The following is a 17,864-nucleotide window of genomic DNA, read 5'->3' as shown; positions in this document are numbered from 1 at the left end:
AAACTAGAAAACAAGCAAACTATGCATCGAAAACAGAATCTGTCAAAAAACAGGACACTCTATAGTAATCTGTAACTCCCGAATACTTCTGTAACACCAAAAATTCTGAAAAATTAGGACGACCTAAGAAGTTTGTTTATTAATCTTCTGCAAAAAATCAGTATTTTATCACGCTTCTGCTAAAAATGAAAATTAATTTTTTGAATGCAAAAGTTTCTGTTTTCAACAAGGTCAAATCAACCATCACCGTAATCTATCCCAAAGGTCTTACTTGGCACTTTGTTGAAACAAAAGCTATAAAACATGATACATTAGCCTAATCATGTGAACACATAAAAACAGTAGGTAATGGTGTTGAGTTGTCTCCCAACAAGAACTTTTCTCTAATGCCTTTTAAGCTAGGCATGATGATTTCAATGATGCTCACATAAAATATAAGAATTGAAACATAACAGGAGCATCATGAAGCATATGACTACCACATTTAAGTCTAACCCACTTCCTATGAATAGGGGTTTTGTGAGCAAACAATTTACAGGAGCAAGAGTCAAGTATCATAGGAAGGTAAACACAAGCATAACTTCAAGATTTTCAACATAAAGAGATGAAACTTAATATTATTGAGATAGGTAAAAGCACATGTTCCTCTCTCATGGTATTTTTTAGTAGCATCATGAATGAATTCAATAATATAACCATCACATAAAGCATTCCTTTCATAATGCATAAGCATAGAAATTTTATTACTCTCCACATAAGCAAATTTATTGTCATGGATAATAGTGAGAGTAAACTCAACAAAATAACTATCATGTGAGGCATAAACCAATTGAAAATTAAAATCATGATGAAAAGTTTCATGGTTATCATTATTCTTTATAGCATACATGTCATCACAATAATCATCAAGTGGTCATGGTCATCCAGAGATAAGCACATGCAAGACATATATCAAGTGTTCTCAAATCCTTAAAGACTCAATTCGATAAGATACTTCAAAGGAAAAATTCAATCCTACAAGAAGGTAGAGGGGGAGAAACATAATAAGATCCAACTATAATAGCAAAGCTCGCGGTACATCAAGATCGTGCCAAATCAAGAACACGAGAGAGAGATCAAACACATAGCTACTGGTACATACCCTCAGTCCCGAGGATGAACTACTCCCTCCTCGTCATGGAGCGCGCCGGGATGATAAAGATGACCACCGGTGATGATTCCCCCCTCCGGCAGGGTGCCGGAACAGGGTCCCAATTAGTTTTTGGTGGCTACAGAGGCTTACAGCAGCGGAACTCCCTATTTAGATTCCGTTCTGAAAGTTTAGGAATATATAAGAGGTGTTGGAGTCAGGAACAAGTCAGGGGGACCCACGAGGCGGCCACAAGGTCAGGGGCGCGCCCTAGGGAGGGGGGCGCGCCCTCCACCCTTGTGGTGGCCCCGGGACTCTTCTCCGATACTTTTTTGTTCCAACATTTTTCATATTTTCCAAAAATAATATTCGTAAATTTTCAGGTCAATTGGACTCCGTTTGATATTCCTTTTCTGCGAAACTTAAAAATAAGGAAAAAAATAGAAACTGACACTGGGCTATGGGTTAATAGTTTAGTCGCAAAAATCATATAAAATAGCATATAAATACATATAAAACATTCAAAACAAATAATATAATAGCATGAAATAATAAAAAATATAGATACGTTGGAGACGTATCATTGGTGGAGGCCAGCCGCTCCGCCTGCCGGTGTTCGAAGTACGCCGCCCACGCCTGGTGGTTGCCGGCGTCGTACTCCGGGAGGGCCCGCTGCTCCTTCGTCAGCGACGCCCGCATGCGCTCGACCTCGTCGCCGAAGTGGTCGGGGTGCGTTGTGACGTCGGGCAGCGGGGGGACGGGGACGCCCCCGACGCTGAGCTTCCACCGCCCCGATGCGCGCATGTCGGGAGGCGTCGGGATATTCGCTTCGTGCAGGAGGTAGGCCTCTCACTCGTGCAGCGAGTGGCGGCCGAAGCCATTGGTCGCCGCCCGATCGCCGGGGAACCTCTCGCCCTTCGTCGCGGCTGCGAAAGGGAAGAGGGGAAGAGGAAAGAGGTCGGCGGCAGCGGCTGTGCACGGGGAGAGAGGGGGCTACGGGTGGGTGCGGCCACTGTGGAGGAAGGCGCTGCTTTAGGGCTGAATTATCGACGCGGGTGCTAAAAAACGATCGTGTGGGACCTGTAGGGGTTGTGGGTTGAGAACTTTAACCAAACAGAACCCAGGCATATCTCACGCAAGCTTGTGGCCAGACAATATTGCTTCAGGGCAGCATCCAAAACTGGCCCCAAAAGACGGAGAGAACAGAACAGGAAACAGCCCGCAGGCGCAGCTCTCCACCTCCCTCCTCTCTCTCTCCGATCCACCCGCTCCCCTCCCCTCTCCGATAGCTGCTCGCCGCGCTCAATCATGGCGGCCGACCCCTCCGCGGCTGCGGCGCCCGCCGACCCCGATGGCCCGGACGCGGTTCGCTTCACATGGAACGCCTGGCCCCGGTCCAAGGTTGAAGCCAGCCGCTGCGTCGTCCCGCTCGCCGCCGCCATCTCCCCGGTCCGCTCCCCCGAGTCCCTCGCGTCGCCGCCCCTTCCCTACCCGCCACTCCGCTGCAAGCCGCCTTGCTCTGCGCTCCTCAACCCCTTCGCCCGTGTCGACTTCACCGCCAAGATCTGGATCTGCCCGCTCTGCTTCTCGCGCAACCACTTCCCCCCGCACTACGCCGGCATCTCCGAGAACAACGTGCCCGCCGAGCTCTTCACACAATGCTCCACCGTCGAGTACCTCGTCGCCGGACCCCCGGGATCTCCTGCACCGCTGCCGCCAGTGTTCCTGTTCGTCATCGACACCTGCGTCATCGAGGAAGAACTGGAGTACGTCAAGCTGTCCATGCGGAAGGCGGTCGCGCTTCTGCCGGAGCACGCACTTGTTGGCCTGGTGACCTTCGGGACGCAGGTGCATCTGCACGAGCTTGGGTTCTGCGAGCTCAGCAAGATCTACGTGTTCCGGGGGAGCAAGGAGATCTCCAAAGAGCAGATTTTGGATCAGCTTGGGTTATCAGGCGGGGGGCGGCCAGGGTTCCCAAAGATGACACAGCAGCCAGGCGTGCAACAGGTCAATGGGATGCATCCATTAGTCACGACAGGGGTTAACAGGTTCTTGCTCCCGGTATCAGAGTGCGAGTGCACGCTCAGCACGGTGAGGTATTTGGCCCATTGGGTTTGGTGAATTTAGTTGAACGCAAGTGTAACTTGACATACTTGTTGTTGTATTGCAGCTGCTGGACGAGTTGCAGCCTGACCAGTGGCCGGTTGAGGCTGGCAACCGTGCCATCAGGTGCACGGGTGTTGCGCTAAATGTGGCGGCTGGGTTGCTTGGGGCATGCGTGCCTGGGACTGGTGCAAGGATTATTGCGCTACTTGGCGGGCCATGTACCGAAGGTCCTGGAGTGGTAAAGATTCTTGCTTTCTTTGCATGAGCGTAAATAAATCAGTTAATTGAAATTGCTTCTCAATGGAACATGGTTCGCTATATCAGAAACATGGTCTACTTGAGATACTGGAATGTGTCCTGTTAATTATTTTGTTAAATCCTCTTTCCTGGAAATTGAAATTGCATGACAGCGATTATCACTGCTTAATTGCCAAGGCAAATCTTTACCCCTTTAGTAACGCTAATAGTTTCTCTAAATTCACCTAAGCCTGATATGGAAGAATATGAAATTGCAAAATGTATATCTCAGCATACTCATGATGTGGTGTCGAAGGTTATGGGCATGCACTTCTTGTTGTACTATAACAGATTTGGAGATACTGCTTCTCTCTGTAGTTTGCATAGTACTCAGTAAGTACGAAGATGGTGTTCTTACAATTTGCTGAACTTCACATCTTGCTGATTATTTTTAATGATATTTCTTCTCTATGTTTCTGTTTATAAATTCATTTTTGCTTGATATCACTCCATTGGACAATGCAGATTGTATCAAAAGATTTGTCTGAGCCAGTTAGATCACACAAGGATCTTGATAAGGATGCGGCGCCTCATTTCCAGAAAGCCGTCAAATTTTACGATGGCCTTGCCAAACAATTGGTCAGTCAAGGTCATGTTCTAGATGTGTTTGCATCTGCTCTTGATCAGGTTAGTATTCTCTTTAGCCAGCATTATATTGCTGTGTTTGTACTTCCTATTGAGATTCTCTATCATGCTGAGAAGACTATGAGTGTATGGTGTCACTGAAATGACTGCAGTTCTTGAGCTAGCTTCTTAATTTATAGTTCAGGATATTACTGTCAGTTCGTCCCTTTGTCAAGTCTTTGGTTGATTGGCTGATTGAAACCTACTAGGTTTAAGTCATGTGATTATTTCTTATAAGTTCTATAATTAATAACTTGCATCTTTTATTGTAATGTGTGCCAGTCCATCAAACATGGAGTCTTATCCCTTAATTTGGAGTCCTAGTTGATTAAACAAGTTGTTCGGAAAGAGTCCAGTTGGTTTAGAAATTATATTAGTCTGAATAGACTTTTCGGCTTGTCGGTCAAGTCTTGTCTTTATATACTATATAAAGGGGCTGACCCCTAGCAATAAAGCAGAGAAGAATATTGCCGTCTACTTTTATCTACTTTTCAGTAATTAGGGTTATATCAGAAGTAGATCCTTCCAATTTGGGCAAAGAAATCAAGATTGAGGCTTTTGAGCAGATGAAGCTCATCATGAAGCAATTGGAGGCCTTCACACGCTAATGAGTGAAGGAACAGGTGCTTCTCGTCTGGCTGGTGCAGCACTTGAGAGCAATGGCTGCTGGCCCTGGCCCTGCCACCAGATTCCGTTGCTGCAGCAGCTGCCCACGACGCCACCTCCGCGTCCCATGCGCTGCTCTCAAGCGACGATGCGCCCTTGGTGTTTTGCCTTGCCAACAGTACCTTCGGCGACCTCTTCTCGAGCGGGCGAATCGACACCACTGCCGCCCGGCGGACATCTACCCTCTGGGCAGATTGCCCACCCCCACCCCCCCTCTTTCCTGCCTTCCACCACCTATCTGCTGTCGCACCGCAACCACATGCCGACTGCTGCCAACAACCACCAGCCGCCATTACCCTTTTACCATCTCTAGCCATCTCCTTACTCGCTGCAGCTGCCTTCAAGAATAAATCTGGGTCACTTCGGAACCCCACATTTACAGTTCAAATCCCATCCCAAATCCTGCCCAATTTTCCTGCCCTCACCTACAAGCAGCAGTCACATATTGCCGCGCCTCTACAACCTTCACGCCTCCACCTGCCAACCGATTTCATATGCCGTTATGGCCGTCCCCTTCCCTAGGTCCATCCTGCCCACCCCTTCCGCCCCCCCTGCTTAACCATCACCTCGGCTCAGGTTCGTGTTTCGGCATGCCCTGCTTCCACAAGCTTGTTGACTTGGTCGATCCTCTTGGTTGGCTCAATGCTGTGGGCAGTTCTTTTGTGGATAGCGCACGGACGAGGCTGATAAGGTATGGACTGCAGTCTGCCACCTCACCGATGACGCTCAATTCTGGTGCGTTCAGCTTGGGCGCAATTTAGGCATCTCCCGTTCACTTCCTCTGTCGTCGACTACAACAGCAGGTTTCTAGCACTCATGTGCCGCAACCACTGTTCAAAATATCGGCCGTCAAACAAGTTAACTGCCCTGTTAATCGCTACTCGGCACCTGACTGAATCAAATAACCCCTTAGGACAATTAACTGCGACAGTCGATTAATCGGTCTGACAGCCGATAAGGTCTGGACTGCAGCCTGCCACCTCACCAATGACGCTCAATTCTGGTGCGTTCAAGCTGAACGCAATTTAGGCATGCTGACATGGCAGCAGGTCAATGAGGCTTGCCGCGTTCAGTTTTGGCCATGACTTCGTGCAAATCCCTTTGGCGAGTTGGCGCATCTCCCGCTCACTTCCTCGGCCGTCGACTACAACAGCAGGTTTCTAGCACTCATGTGCACAACCGCTGTTCAAAATATCGGCCGTCAAACAAGTTAACTGCCCTGTTAATACTCGGCACCTGACTGAATCGAATAACCCCTTAGGACAATTAACTGCGACAGCCGATTAATCGGTCCGACAGCCGATAAAAGGCCAAAATTTTGGGCGGGCCGATTAACTGGCAGGGGAGGCAAAGCTTATTTTGGCCAAAAATGTAGCCTGTTTCCCTCCCTTCTCTAGGTTTGGGGTCCTGCTCCTTCTCCCAAATTGTTGTGCTGCTACTGGTTGGCTATATCTGCATTGCTGCTCTGTCCTCTCTGTGTAGGATTCCACCACTGCAAGTGCTCCATCTTTGAAAAGAAGTTCGGATGATGTGGGGTGGCCTAGGATATATAGATATGTAACACTTTTCCTTGTTACATTAATGTGTACATTAGCATATTTAGACATTTAGTACATTGCATGTTGCCATGTAGCCTAGGATATATAGACACGGCCCTATGTTAACCCACCGATAAATGGGTTACCGATAAATTCAGTAAATAGGCTGATTCACCGATTAATTCCTACTCAGCACCTGATAGAGCAGCTATCAGAAACTGCTATCCTGAACATTGGCCGTGGCAATGAGCCATTAACACCGTCCCAACAACGGTTTTTGTACACGGCAGGGGTTGACGTTGAGTTTCAAAGACCATTCGACCTCCACACCGTCGTTTCCTTCACCAAGACCTATGAGCAGTGACATTTCCCTCGAACAACGTTATCGCACCAGCCTTCTGAGCCTATGGAGCCCTTGTGCCCCTCTGATCCTCCTGCGGTCAACTTAATTCTGACATCTTCCTTGCCAGCACCACTAGCACCTGTCCTGCCGTCGACCACTCGAGAGCCAACCTGCCACGACAAGTTCGGTGCCTCACCCCACTGAGTTGGCATAACGTCATCATCAGTGCCTTTGCTTCAACTACAATGAGATTTATGTTCAGGGTCAACGGTGCTTGCGGCTCTTCTTCATCAAGGCTGATGACTATGGCCAAGATAGCTCCACAACCGGTAGCACCCAAGGTCCCATGGGAGTCAATTGATAAGCTACAGCTTGCGGACAAGCTGTTTCTCAAGAAAGGGAGAGATGTTATGTGTGCCAGCCCATCAAATATGGAATCTTAACCCTTAATTAGAGTCGTAGTTGATTAAGCAAATTTGTTAGGAAAGAGGCCAGTCAGTTTAGAGATCATATTAGAGTTTGAATAGACTTATCGGCCAAGTCTTGTCTATCTACTATATGAAGGGGCCTACCCCTCTCAATAAAGCAGAGAATCAAGTAATAAGGATTTACAAAAATTAATGAATTGCATTTTCAAGGTAAAAAATATACCAAGGGCAGTCTGCATATTGATATCCTTCATCCTCTGTTTCATGCATAACCATTGGTGTGCTGTAGTGCCTCCCCCCGCCGCTGCAGCTCCTTCTCCTCCTCCACCTCCCTTCTCTCACTGCTGCTGCGGCTGCCCGTAGACCTCGCTGGCCACCAAAACCAACACTAATGGACAAAGCGAGGTTGGTAGGCCTCCCCCTAGCACCAAGGCATGCCTAAGCGTGCACCTTATGCCTCTTTTTTGAACCATGATCATTTCACATATATTTGATTCATAAAGAGAAGATTAAATCATGTCTTCTCTTGAAGACCTTGAATCTTTAGTTGTAATTGACTGAAAAAGTTTAGCGTCAAGTTAGCGGGATATATTGGAGACAATTTGAATTGGATGCTATTGGATGACCAGAAATTGTGTAACCAAGTGTTTCCTTGAACAACTTTAGCTACTACTCGATCACAGTCAGTAGTTCAGTATCAATGGCAGCAAGTACCCAGTATACTACGCAAGTCCCAAACTGCCCCACTGCTGTAGCCATCTGTATATTAGGCATTTTCTTGTCCATCTTTCACTATTGCTCCATTTGATGATCAGAAATATACTCTTTCTATGTTCCATTAGTATTAATCTAGCTGAATGATTGGTTCTACAAACTATAACGTATTACTAAATTTCATTTTGTGACATCTGTGTTTGCTGCTTCAAGAAGAAAAAAAAAGATGGGATTTGCCTTTCTGGGGAAGATACTGTGTAAATTTTTCACATGTCGTTACTTCAAAGACAAATAAATAAATTCACATGTCATAATTTCTGAGAGGATCCGTTGTCAATTAGTAGATGGAAATGTTAATGAAATCACGTTGTATGAGTTTAGAATGCCTTGTATCTGAAGCTACATTTATAATCCTCCAATTGTGCTTGTTGATTTTCTATTGGTGTTCCATTGAACTTCTGTTTTGTTTGGAACACCAAAACAGGTTGGACTAGCTGAGATGAAGCTTGCTATTGAGAGAACAGGCGGCCTTGTTGTCTTATCTGAGAGTTTTGGGCATTCTGTGTTTAAGGATTCTTTTAAACGTATTTTCGAGGGAGGTGAACATTCATTGGGCCTGTCATTCAAGTAAGTTTGCTGACTGTTATCATCTTTGTTTCATTACCTTTTACATTTTCATCAAAGATGGTATGTCTAGGTATATTTTTTAACTCAGCTAATTTCACCACCTACTGTGGTTTGTCTGTTGTGCTGGCCGTCCACATCACGTGATGAACATCCATCGGGCCTCCTCGCTCTGTGATTCTTCCCCATATAGATCAGCAGAATCGTTCTTTTAAGTAATTTAACCTCTAGCTCAGTTGTCTCTGATCCCTGCTATGCACAATGGACAATGATCATCAGTGACCACCCCCACAGCTGTGGCCTGCTTGGTGCTAGTGAGTAATACTGGACAACATGAATAGTAGCAATGGTGGGACATGAGAGGTAGCAAGCTTCAAACTGCTGGATCTTGTTATCTCTCCGATGGCCACTGCTCGCTGGCTTGCTCTCCTCGAGTAGATCAACGTTGTTCACATCTCTTCTTTGAAACTGTTAGATGCTGTCGCTGTGCCAAGAGCAGCAGATGCTGTCGCTGTGCTTATAGCGTATCCTCCTCTAACTTAACTCTCTATCCCCTTGCCCCGCCTCTTCCCAATCTTCTTATGGGGAGGGTTGATTGCTCATGACCTCTCAAGAAGCCATGAACTCGGGAGCAACTTTATGGTGGACGCCGGCTCGTGTGGACTGTATCATAGCCATAGAACGATTCCTCGAGATGCTCAAACGTCACTTCCCTGTCCCCCATGCTCGTTTCATAGGAGTAGGGTGTAGGTGTCATAGGCGTATGAGCTTGGCACTTGTGTTTCCTGGCGTGGATCTGTACGTGCACATGCCACAGGGAAGGAGGAGTTGGTGACTTGACCTGCCAATGTACTAGTGATGGGTGGTGTGGGCCACAACGCAGAAACTTTTTGCACGTCAGGACGTGACAAAAAGAGACCCTGCCAATATTCCATCATGCACAGTGCGCATCTCTTGCATCTACTGGCGCTAAAACAAAATTAATCAGGGTCACTAATCAAATCTACTTGATGAGTTTAATGTGCCGGATAAAAAACAGATTGATAAAATCTACTGGCTCTAAAACAAAATTAGTCAGGGTCACTAATCAAATCTACTTGATGAGTTTAATGTGCTGGATAAAAAACAGATTGATAAAATCTAAAAACAGTATGGTGGACGGGTGCATTTGATCCTTTTTTTTTCAAATGATTCAAAATCATACTCCCTCAATTCCAAAATATAGTGCGCCCGCGCTTTCCGAGGTCCAACTTTGACCATAAATTTAACCAACGAGACCAACTGCGATGGGAGAAAAAATTATATAATTGAAAACTTCTTTCGAATACGTATTCACTGATATAATTTCTGCTCCCGCCGCAGTCGGTCTTGATAGTTAAATTTACGGTCAAAGTTGAAGCACGGGGATAGAGGAAGCACTACATTGTGGAATGGAGGGAGTATTTGTTAAGTTAAAAAAGAACTTTGAAAAATTATACATATTCACAATGAACCTGTGAAATTTTGTTCAAAAAATATTATGACTTGCAAGCTGTACAAAAAAAAAATTCTTGGTCCGACAATAAAAAAATTGACCCACTTTTATTGACGTATTTGTTTTTATTTGTTTACGTCACATATGAAAGTGTATTGTTATGAAATTTTGTTGAATGTGTTATATGTGCATGTACAAATATTTTTGATTTTTTTGTGCTGTGGAAATATTGTTTTTCTCAAAAGTCCACCAAAAGACATTTTCACCTTCTTACAGACTAGGTTCCAAGATGGTTTGTGGCAAAAGAACAAAATTTGGTAATACAAAAAATTACTCCCTCCGTCCCAAAATGTAAGACGTTTTTTAGGCTTAGGCTAAGCCTAAAAAACGTCTTACATTTTGGGACAGAGGGAGTATATAACAGGCGGCACAGTAATACATTTATCTTTTTTTGCGGGAGAGTAATACATTAATCTAACAAGAGACCCAACGTCTTACATTTTGGGACAGAGGGAGTATATAACAGGCGGCACAGTAATACATTTATCTTTTTTTGCGGGAGAGTAATACATTAATCTAACAAGAGACCCAACGTCTTACATTTTGGGACAGAGGGAGTATATAACAGGCGGCACAGTAATACATTTATCTTTTTTTGCGGGAGAGTAATACATTAATCTAACAAGAGACCCTGCCAATGTTCCATCATGCACAGTGCGCATCTCTTGCATCTACTGGCGCTAAAACAAAATTAATCAGGGTCACTAATCAAATCTACTTGATGAGTTTAATGTGCCGGATAAAAAACAGATTGATAAAATCTACTGGCTCTAAAACAAAATTAGTCAGGGTCACTAATCAAATCTACTTGATGAGTTTAATGTGCTGGATAAAAAACAGATTGATAAAATCTAAAAACAGTATGGTGGACGGGTGCATTTGATCCTTTTTTTTCAAATGATTCAAAATCATATTTGGTAAGTTAAAAAAGAACTTTGAAAAATTATACATATTCACAATGAACCTGTGAAATTTTGTTCAAAAAATATTATGACTTGCAAGCTGTAGAATTTTTTTTTCTTGGTCCGACAATAAAAAAATTGACCCACTTTTATTGACGTATTTGTTTTTATTTGTTTACGTCACGTATGAAAGTATATTGTTATGAAATTTTGTTGAATGTGTTATATGTGCATGTACAAATATTTTTGATTTTTTTGCGCTGTGGAAATATTGTTTTTCTCAAAAGTCCACCAAAAGACATTTTCACCTTCTTACAGACTAGGTTCCAAGATGGTTTGTGGCAAAAGAACAAAATTTGGTAATACAAAAAATTACTCCCTCCGTCCCAAAATGTAAGACGTTTTTTAGGCTTAGCCTAAAAAACGTCTTACATTTTGGGACAGAGGGAGTATATAACAGGCGGCACAGTAATACATTAATCTAACAAACTGTGTGAGGCCAATTCTTGTTCAGAGCCCCAACTGTGCAGAAACTTCTAACAGGCATATAAAAACAGTTTAAATCCTAGTTTAAGTAAATGGCCCTGACGACCACATGGTGCTAACAGACAATATAGTAGTACTCCCTCCGTCCCGAAATAAGTGTCTCAACTTTGTACTAGCTTTAGTGCAAAGTTGTGCTAAACTTGAGACACTTATTTTGCAACGGAGGGAGTATTATTTTATGGATAAAATCTAAGAACACCTATAAGTCTAACTAATGAAATTATAAGGTGACACTATAGAGTTTAAGATAATTTGTGACCAGAAAAACATTTGATAATATTGAGAGTTAAAAAGAAATATCTGGACGAGCGTCACAATAATAAATTACTCTAAAGCAGTGTGTATGAGATTAATAGGTGTTTAGTGGACTTAATAGACTGCTAATATCATACTCTCTGTACACTACACTGACTAACAAATTGGTCTTAACGGCCGATTATTATTCTATGTGCTATCGTGAGGGGGAGCGTCAATTGGGCACAAGGTCAGGTCACATCGCACTGTTCCGGGTGGCAGAGGGTAAATTGAAATGGTGCCATACTCATCACATGTGTTCGAGCAGCTAGAATCTCTGTCAATAAAGCTAGCTATAGCTGCCGGGATACAAGCTTTGACGGGGCTCTAGGGGGGACAGAACGCACAAATACCGGGAGGGATCTGATCAGTTAGGATCTCGGTGCTTCATGCTTTGTTCACTGTCATCCTTTTCTTTGCCATCTTCCCTGTCAGCTACTAAGATTTGGGTTAGCAGCCTTTGAGCCGTTGACATGGAGTGCCATTAGTGGCAGTAGGCAGTAACCAGATTTTGGCGGGTGGTTTCAGATGGTGGCGCTCGGAAGCAATAAATGTTGACAGTAGGCCTTGGAACTTGGGAGCGGTGAGCTGTGGCTGTGAGCTAGGAACCTAAGGCCGAGGAGGTAGATCATAGCAAGCTCAAGAAGAATGGCATTGGTCTAAGCTTTGGATAATAGTTATAGTTTCTTTCTTCTCTTCTCATTTGATTTCCTCTTTTATCTGCATATAATATATCCATGTCATATGGAGATGATATCAACTACTGATGCGCCTAGCCAACACTAGAAATCAAATTAAAGATTAAAACTGATCTGAAAAAGTTCCTTCTGGATTTAGTGAACTTCTTGGGAAGTGAATTCTCTTAATGATAATTTCAGATAGCTAAACCATGCTTACCTCTTAATCTTGAAAGTAGAGGTTGAGGAGGGGTATGTCGTGTTTCTCCTAATACCATGATTCAGCAAAATAGCTGTAAACATCTCCTGATTCTTGCCTTTTTTCTTTCTTGAAGTGGCACATTTGAAATAAACTGTTCGAAGGACATTAAAGTTCAGGGTGTTATTGGACCGTGTACATCTTTGGAGAAGGTAGGCATCTATATCATACACTCAGTTATGCTAAGAGTTCTTAAGCTGAAAAATACTAATGCTAAGACTCGGCTTGATCTTTGCAACATGCCAAACATAGAAAGGAGCTTTATGTGCAGACACAATTGTCGGTCAGGGAAACACAACAGCATGGAAAATGTGTGGGCTTGATAGGAATACTTCACTTACAGTATTTTTTGATGTCTCACCGAGTGAACGCTCTGGCCAACCAGGTCATCAAAATCCCGATTTGTACATACAGTTTGTAACCAGGTAGTTATTTCAGTTCTGCTATCTTTTGTGTAAGATTGACTGAATGTGCCAACTGCTGAGTGTGGAGATCCTTTTGTAGTTACCAACACCCGGAAGGTCAAATGAGAATAAGAGCTACTACTGTATCCAGAAAATGGGTGGATGGTTCTACCAATACCGAGGTTAGCCTTATTCTATTAAGTGAGCCTTAAAAATTTCTTGTTATGTATACTATGTTGTTGAGCATGAGCAGTGTGCTAAACTGAACCATATCAATTGTAATCTATGATCATTAAAAGTACGGAGCACCGTTATTGTGCTTGCTTGGATTATATATATCATCATACACATGTACAGTACATTCTTGCATTGTAGCTGTTTCATTTCTCATGCACATGTATTATAAGCTATAATTTTAAGTGAGCACCTATTGGCAACAATGAATATACTATTTTTCACCTGCCTGAAGCTGTCCAATCCATGTAGCCTGTCTATGGGAGAAAAATGCATTAAGGCACTGTAGAGTTCACTGTTTATTGTGCCTAAAATTCTCTTGTCAAAGTCTTCTTAAACAAATGAGTGCTTCTCCCTTAGAGTAAAAAGTTTTCTTTCTACTGTTTAAGCACAGATTATAAATTCCAAGTGTTACTTGCAGGACTATTACATTTCATTGGATGACTTTCACTTTTGACTTGACATGCATTTCCTTTAAGTACAGGAACTAGTCGAAGGATTTGACCAGGAAACTGCAGCTGTTGTGTTGGCAAGATACATCTCCCTGAAAATGGAAATAGAGGTACTTCATTCATGCATCATCCTCCAGTTATCCTGAGTGCAACCTCAGTGATTTTTGTACCTGATAACATCAGTAGTATATGGCTTTGATTGCCTATTTGATTGAACAAAAACCGATGGTCATATACTCATATAATTTGTCTACTTCCCAGCTGTTGTGTTCTGTTATGTGCATATTCTTGTGTTGGAGCGAAAGCCAGTTTCACCCTGACACTTGCATTTAACTAAAGTGTCATCTTCATCAAACATTTATCACTGCAGCAATGACAATTTAGAGCATTAAATCTTTTTACTCTGAATGGTTAAGTAGGTACTTAGGTTGATCTACAGGTGTATTAATTGTGTGTTTTCACTCTCAAGCCAACAACTGTCTAAGGCTGGTCATAGTGGGAGTAACTTAGCTAGTAACATAACGCACCCCAGGATATGTTTGCTTATGTGGCATGTAGTTAATAAGGAGAGAGATGTTTTGAGTAACAGAATATGTTACCATCACATAACACTTCCCAAGACAAAATGAGTCTACAAGCTAATAAATACAAACACCTATGACAGTACCTCTATGTTACTCCTCACTATGAAGGTAGTAACATGGACTAGTGTCATATGCATGACAGTAGTCTAAGTTACTCGCCACTATGACTAGCCTAATCCTAGGCTATTATAGTATTATACAATAATTGTAATTTTATTGTTAATTCTATACTTATATGCACATCAAAATAGGAGGTTTTGATACGGTTGCTACTGTATTTGTTCTTTTCTACTAACCATGAAGACCCATTATTTTCTTTGTGCCTGTTGTACGTAGTAATTTGTTCGCAACTGGGTTTAGACACTTCTGCGTCCATATTCAGGAGGAAACAAGGGAACCATTTAGTTCTCGATATCGTGTATCCTCTTATGCATCTATGTTTGCACGTAGTCTGTGCAAGTGTGCATACTGTTAGCACCATGTCTTGTTCCGCATGCAATTTTTTGTTGAGCAGGCGAACACTAAAATCGGTACATTTTCTTTATCTTTTTCGATATCATCATTTTCTCTATGCATTTTGTTATCTTTTGATTTTCTAGCTGTATATTATTAAATGACAGCAGAGCGTACCTGATGCAGTGAATTCCTTTAGTACATTTGTGCATGTTGTAGATCTTTATGAACAGCTGTATACCTTGTGGGCTCTCTGATTAGCGTATGGCATATCTTCACGCACCTGTATATGTACATGCAATTTGTCACCCTGATGTTGCTAAATCCAAATTTGTGTTTGAGATGCATGATTAACAGTTTGTTTGAACCATTTTGTAGGAAGAGTTTGATGCAACACGGTGGCTTGATAGATCTCTCATACGACTATGTTCAAGATTTGGGGATTATCGGAAGGATGACCCCTCTTCATTTAGCCTACATTCTAATTTCTCACTGTTTCCTCAGTTTATGTTTAATCTCCGGCGTTCGCAATTTGTTCAGGTGATGTGTTGCACACCTGTTACTTCGTCCAGTTTACAAATAAGTGCCATTTTGCTGTTTTGCACATTGGACTGTCTGTAATATGTATAACTTTGACCACTAAGTTTCACCGTAGTATATGTATCAAACCCAAGATAATTTTAATATTCTCAAAATACTTCCAAGCAAATCTATTCACAGGATTTCCAAGTTTCCAATCTAAAATCTATTCATTGGCAGTGGAAATGTTAAAACTTTGATCGAAGGTCTGTCTAAAACGTCACTTATTTTGTGAGCTGGCTGCATTATTGTTTTTTTCCCTCGAGGAAATCAGTGCCTTACTAACACTTGGCCTTTTGTTATTACAGGTTTTCAATAACAGTCCAGATGAAACAGCCTATTTCCGAATGTTACTCAACCGAGAGAGTGTCACTAATTCAGTTGCAATGATTCAGCCGTCATTAATTTCATTTTCTTTCGATTCACCTCCTTCTCCTGTATTCCTCGATGTGGCATCAATAGCAGTAGATCGTATACTGCTGCTTGATGCATACTTCAGTGTTGTCATCTTCCATGGAATGACAATCGCTCAGTGGAGAAACATGTGTTATCAGAATCAGCCGGAGCATCAGGTAACGTGGGTGCATCTTCTAGTCAGTCCATAAGTGTTTGAACAATTCAGATGCTTACTAGCTATAATTCCTTTTTGTTTCAGCAATTCGCACAATTATTACAAGCTCCTCAGGAGGAGGCCCAGGTGATAATAAATGGTCGATTTCCAGTTCCTCGACTAGTTGTCTGTGACCAACATGGCTCCCAGGTGTGTATGTTACTCCCTCCATAAAGAAATATAAGAGTGTTTAGATCACTATTGCTCTTATATTTGCTTACCGAGGGAGTACTGTATTATTATTTGTTCTCTCGTAGATTAGGGCATGTTCAGTTTTATGTTTGCTTAGAAAGAATCTAAGTATATAGTGTAATAATAATAGTTAACATATATCATGTACCATTGCATGCAGGCAAGGTTCTTGTTAGCAAAACTGAATCCATCGGCCACATATAATTCAGCACATGATGTTCCACCAGGTTCTGACATCATCTTCACCGATGATGTCAGCTTCCAGGTCTTCTGTGAGCATCTACAAAGGCTGGCTGTTCAGTCGTAAGGAAATGCATGCAGAGTTGTACTCCCAAATTGATTGTTACTAGCTATTCGACGTTTGTTTACCTATCTGGCTCGCTCATAGTTTTGACTGTCTTTTTGGCCATGTGTCTTTTCATCATGAATTCTACTTCCTTCTGGAAATAAACTAAAAAAATTCATTTGTAAGGTGTCCACAAGTCTTATCACCCGTCCTTTATTATAGTTATATATATAATACTCCCTCTGTTTCGTGTTATGCCGTTTTAGCCTTTTCTGACCAGCTCCAAAAACCAGCAAAATGACATGTTTATCCTGTTCCAAAATACAAAGCAAAACACAGCGAAATTTGAATCGTTGGTCGCCGCCGGGGCTTTGAGGCATGGCGGGCGGGTTTCCAGTAGATCGCCGCTGCCGCCTGCAGCAGATCACCTCCCCAAGCATCTTGTCGCCTAAGGCCTGCAGCTGCTCGCCTCAAGCAGCCCCCTCCCAACCCCCCACCCCCCCACCCCGGCGTCGCCCCTAGATCGTTTACCTAGGTCACCCAAGCTCTGCCTAGTCTGTCCTTGTTTCAGGTCGTCGGGGCTGCCCCCAGATCGAGGTCAGCAAATTGAGCTCACCAGCAGCAACAGATCGCTGCTCTCTCGCCTCGCGTGGGGAACAGAGCGTGCGCGCGCGAGAGAGAGCCCTCTCTGACCTGGGGTATATTTGGAAAGTGTAAAAATGTTTGAACTGCGGAATTTTGTACTGAATTCTCTAAAACGACTTGTAATACAGAACGGAGGGAGTACATACTGACATCGCCCCTGTATCAAACGGTTTATAACCAATTCATGGTTTAAGTAAGCTGCTATCATATCTTGGTGATGGTGAATTATGATGTTAATTGTGTGCATGCATTACACGCTCTTTTGCTTTACAAGGACCGGACCATCATGTCTTCATAATCACATAAATATATACACCCCTTTTCTTACATCTTTACCAAAAAATTCCATTACATTTTCCTAACAAAACTATCTTAACAAACAAGTGAGTGAAGGATTTTACTCCCTCCGTCCCATATTATAAGAACATTTTTGACATTAATGTAGCGTAAAAAACATTCTTATATTATGGAACAAAGAGAGTATTTTACAAGGGCTTTTGTAGGCTTGCTTTGGACCGACCATTGGAATCTCTACTGTAGCCCGTCCTCGTTTTAGTCCTTGCATCATTGTTTCTCATAATTGCCAAAACATATACTGCGCTTGGGCCATCACATATACCAACTTCCTACTTTGTGATAATTTTTTTTGTCTCGTTGTCAATGTCTTGAGGTACTCCATATGCTCCAAAAATTCTGAAAAAAATTGTGTACATTCACATGGAATGTGATTACATCCTTTAAAAA

At 42.8% G+C, this 17,864-nt stretch overlaps 1 protein-coding gene across 1 annotated transcript; it reads left to right on the top strand.

Moving 5' to 3' along the window:
* The first annotated feature begins 2,278 nt into the window (after positions 1-2,278).
* LOC125551224 (protein transport protein SEC23-like) lies at positions 2,279-16,730 on the top strand. The gene is made up of 12 exons (XM_048714377.1): positions 2,279-3,220; positions 3,300-3,473; positions 3,998-4,159; positions 8,330-8,472; positions 12,758-12,833; positions 12,934-13,106; positions 13,186-13,267; positions 13,804-13,881; positions 15,187-15,348; positions 15,696-15,959; positions 16,043-16,147; positions 16,350-16,730. Exons 1-12 carry the CDS (start codon positions 2,438-2,440, stop codon positions 16,494-16,496), a joined length of 2,349 nt encoding a protein of 782 aa, XP_048570334.1. The 5' UTR covers positions 2,279-2,437; the 3' UTR covers positions 16,497-16,730.
* The last annotated feature ends 1,134 nt before the right edge of the window (positions 16,731-17,864 follow it).

The sequence above is a fragment of the Triticum urartu genome, chromosome 4, assembly GCF_003073215.2.
Source record: "Triticum urartu cultivar G1812 chromosome 4, Tu2.1, whole genome shotgun sequence".
Taxonomy (NCBI): Eukaryota; Viridiplantae; Streptophyta; class Magnoliopsida; order Poales; family Poaceae; genus Triticum; species Triticum urartu.
This window is presented reverse-complemented; position numbering and strand designations above follow the sequence as displayed.

What these genes read in the sequence shown, in the direction of transcription:
- LOC125551224 (XM_048714377.1), top strand. Translation starts at nt 2,438, where the DNA reads ATGGCGGCCGACCCCTCCGCGGCTGCGGCGCCCGCCGACCCCGATGGC. An exon ending in TACATACAGTTTGTAACCAG is followed by an intron (nt 13,107 to 13,185) that starts GTAGTTATTTCA and finishes ATCCTTTTGTAG; the next exon opens with TTACCAACACCCGGAAGGTC. An exon ending in CCCTGAAAATGGAAATAGAG is followed by an intron (nt 13,882 to 15,186) that starts GTACTTCATTCA and finishes ACCATTTTGTAG; the next exon opens with GAAGAGTTTGATGCAACACG.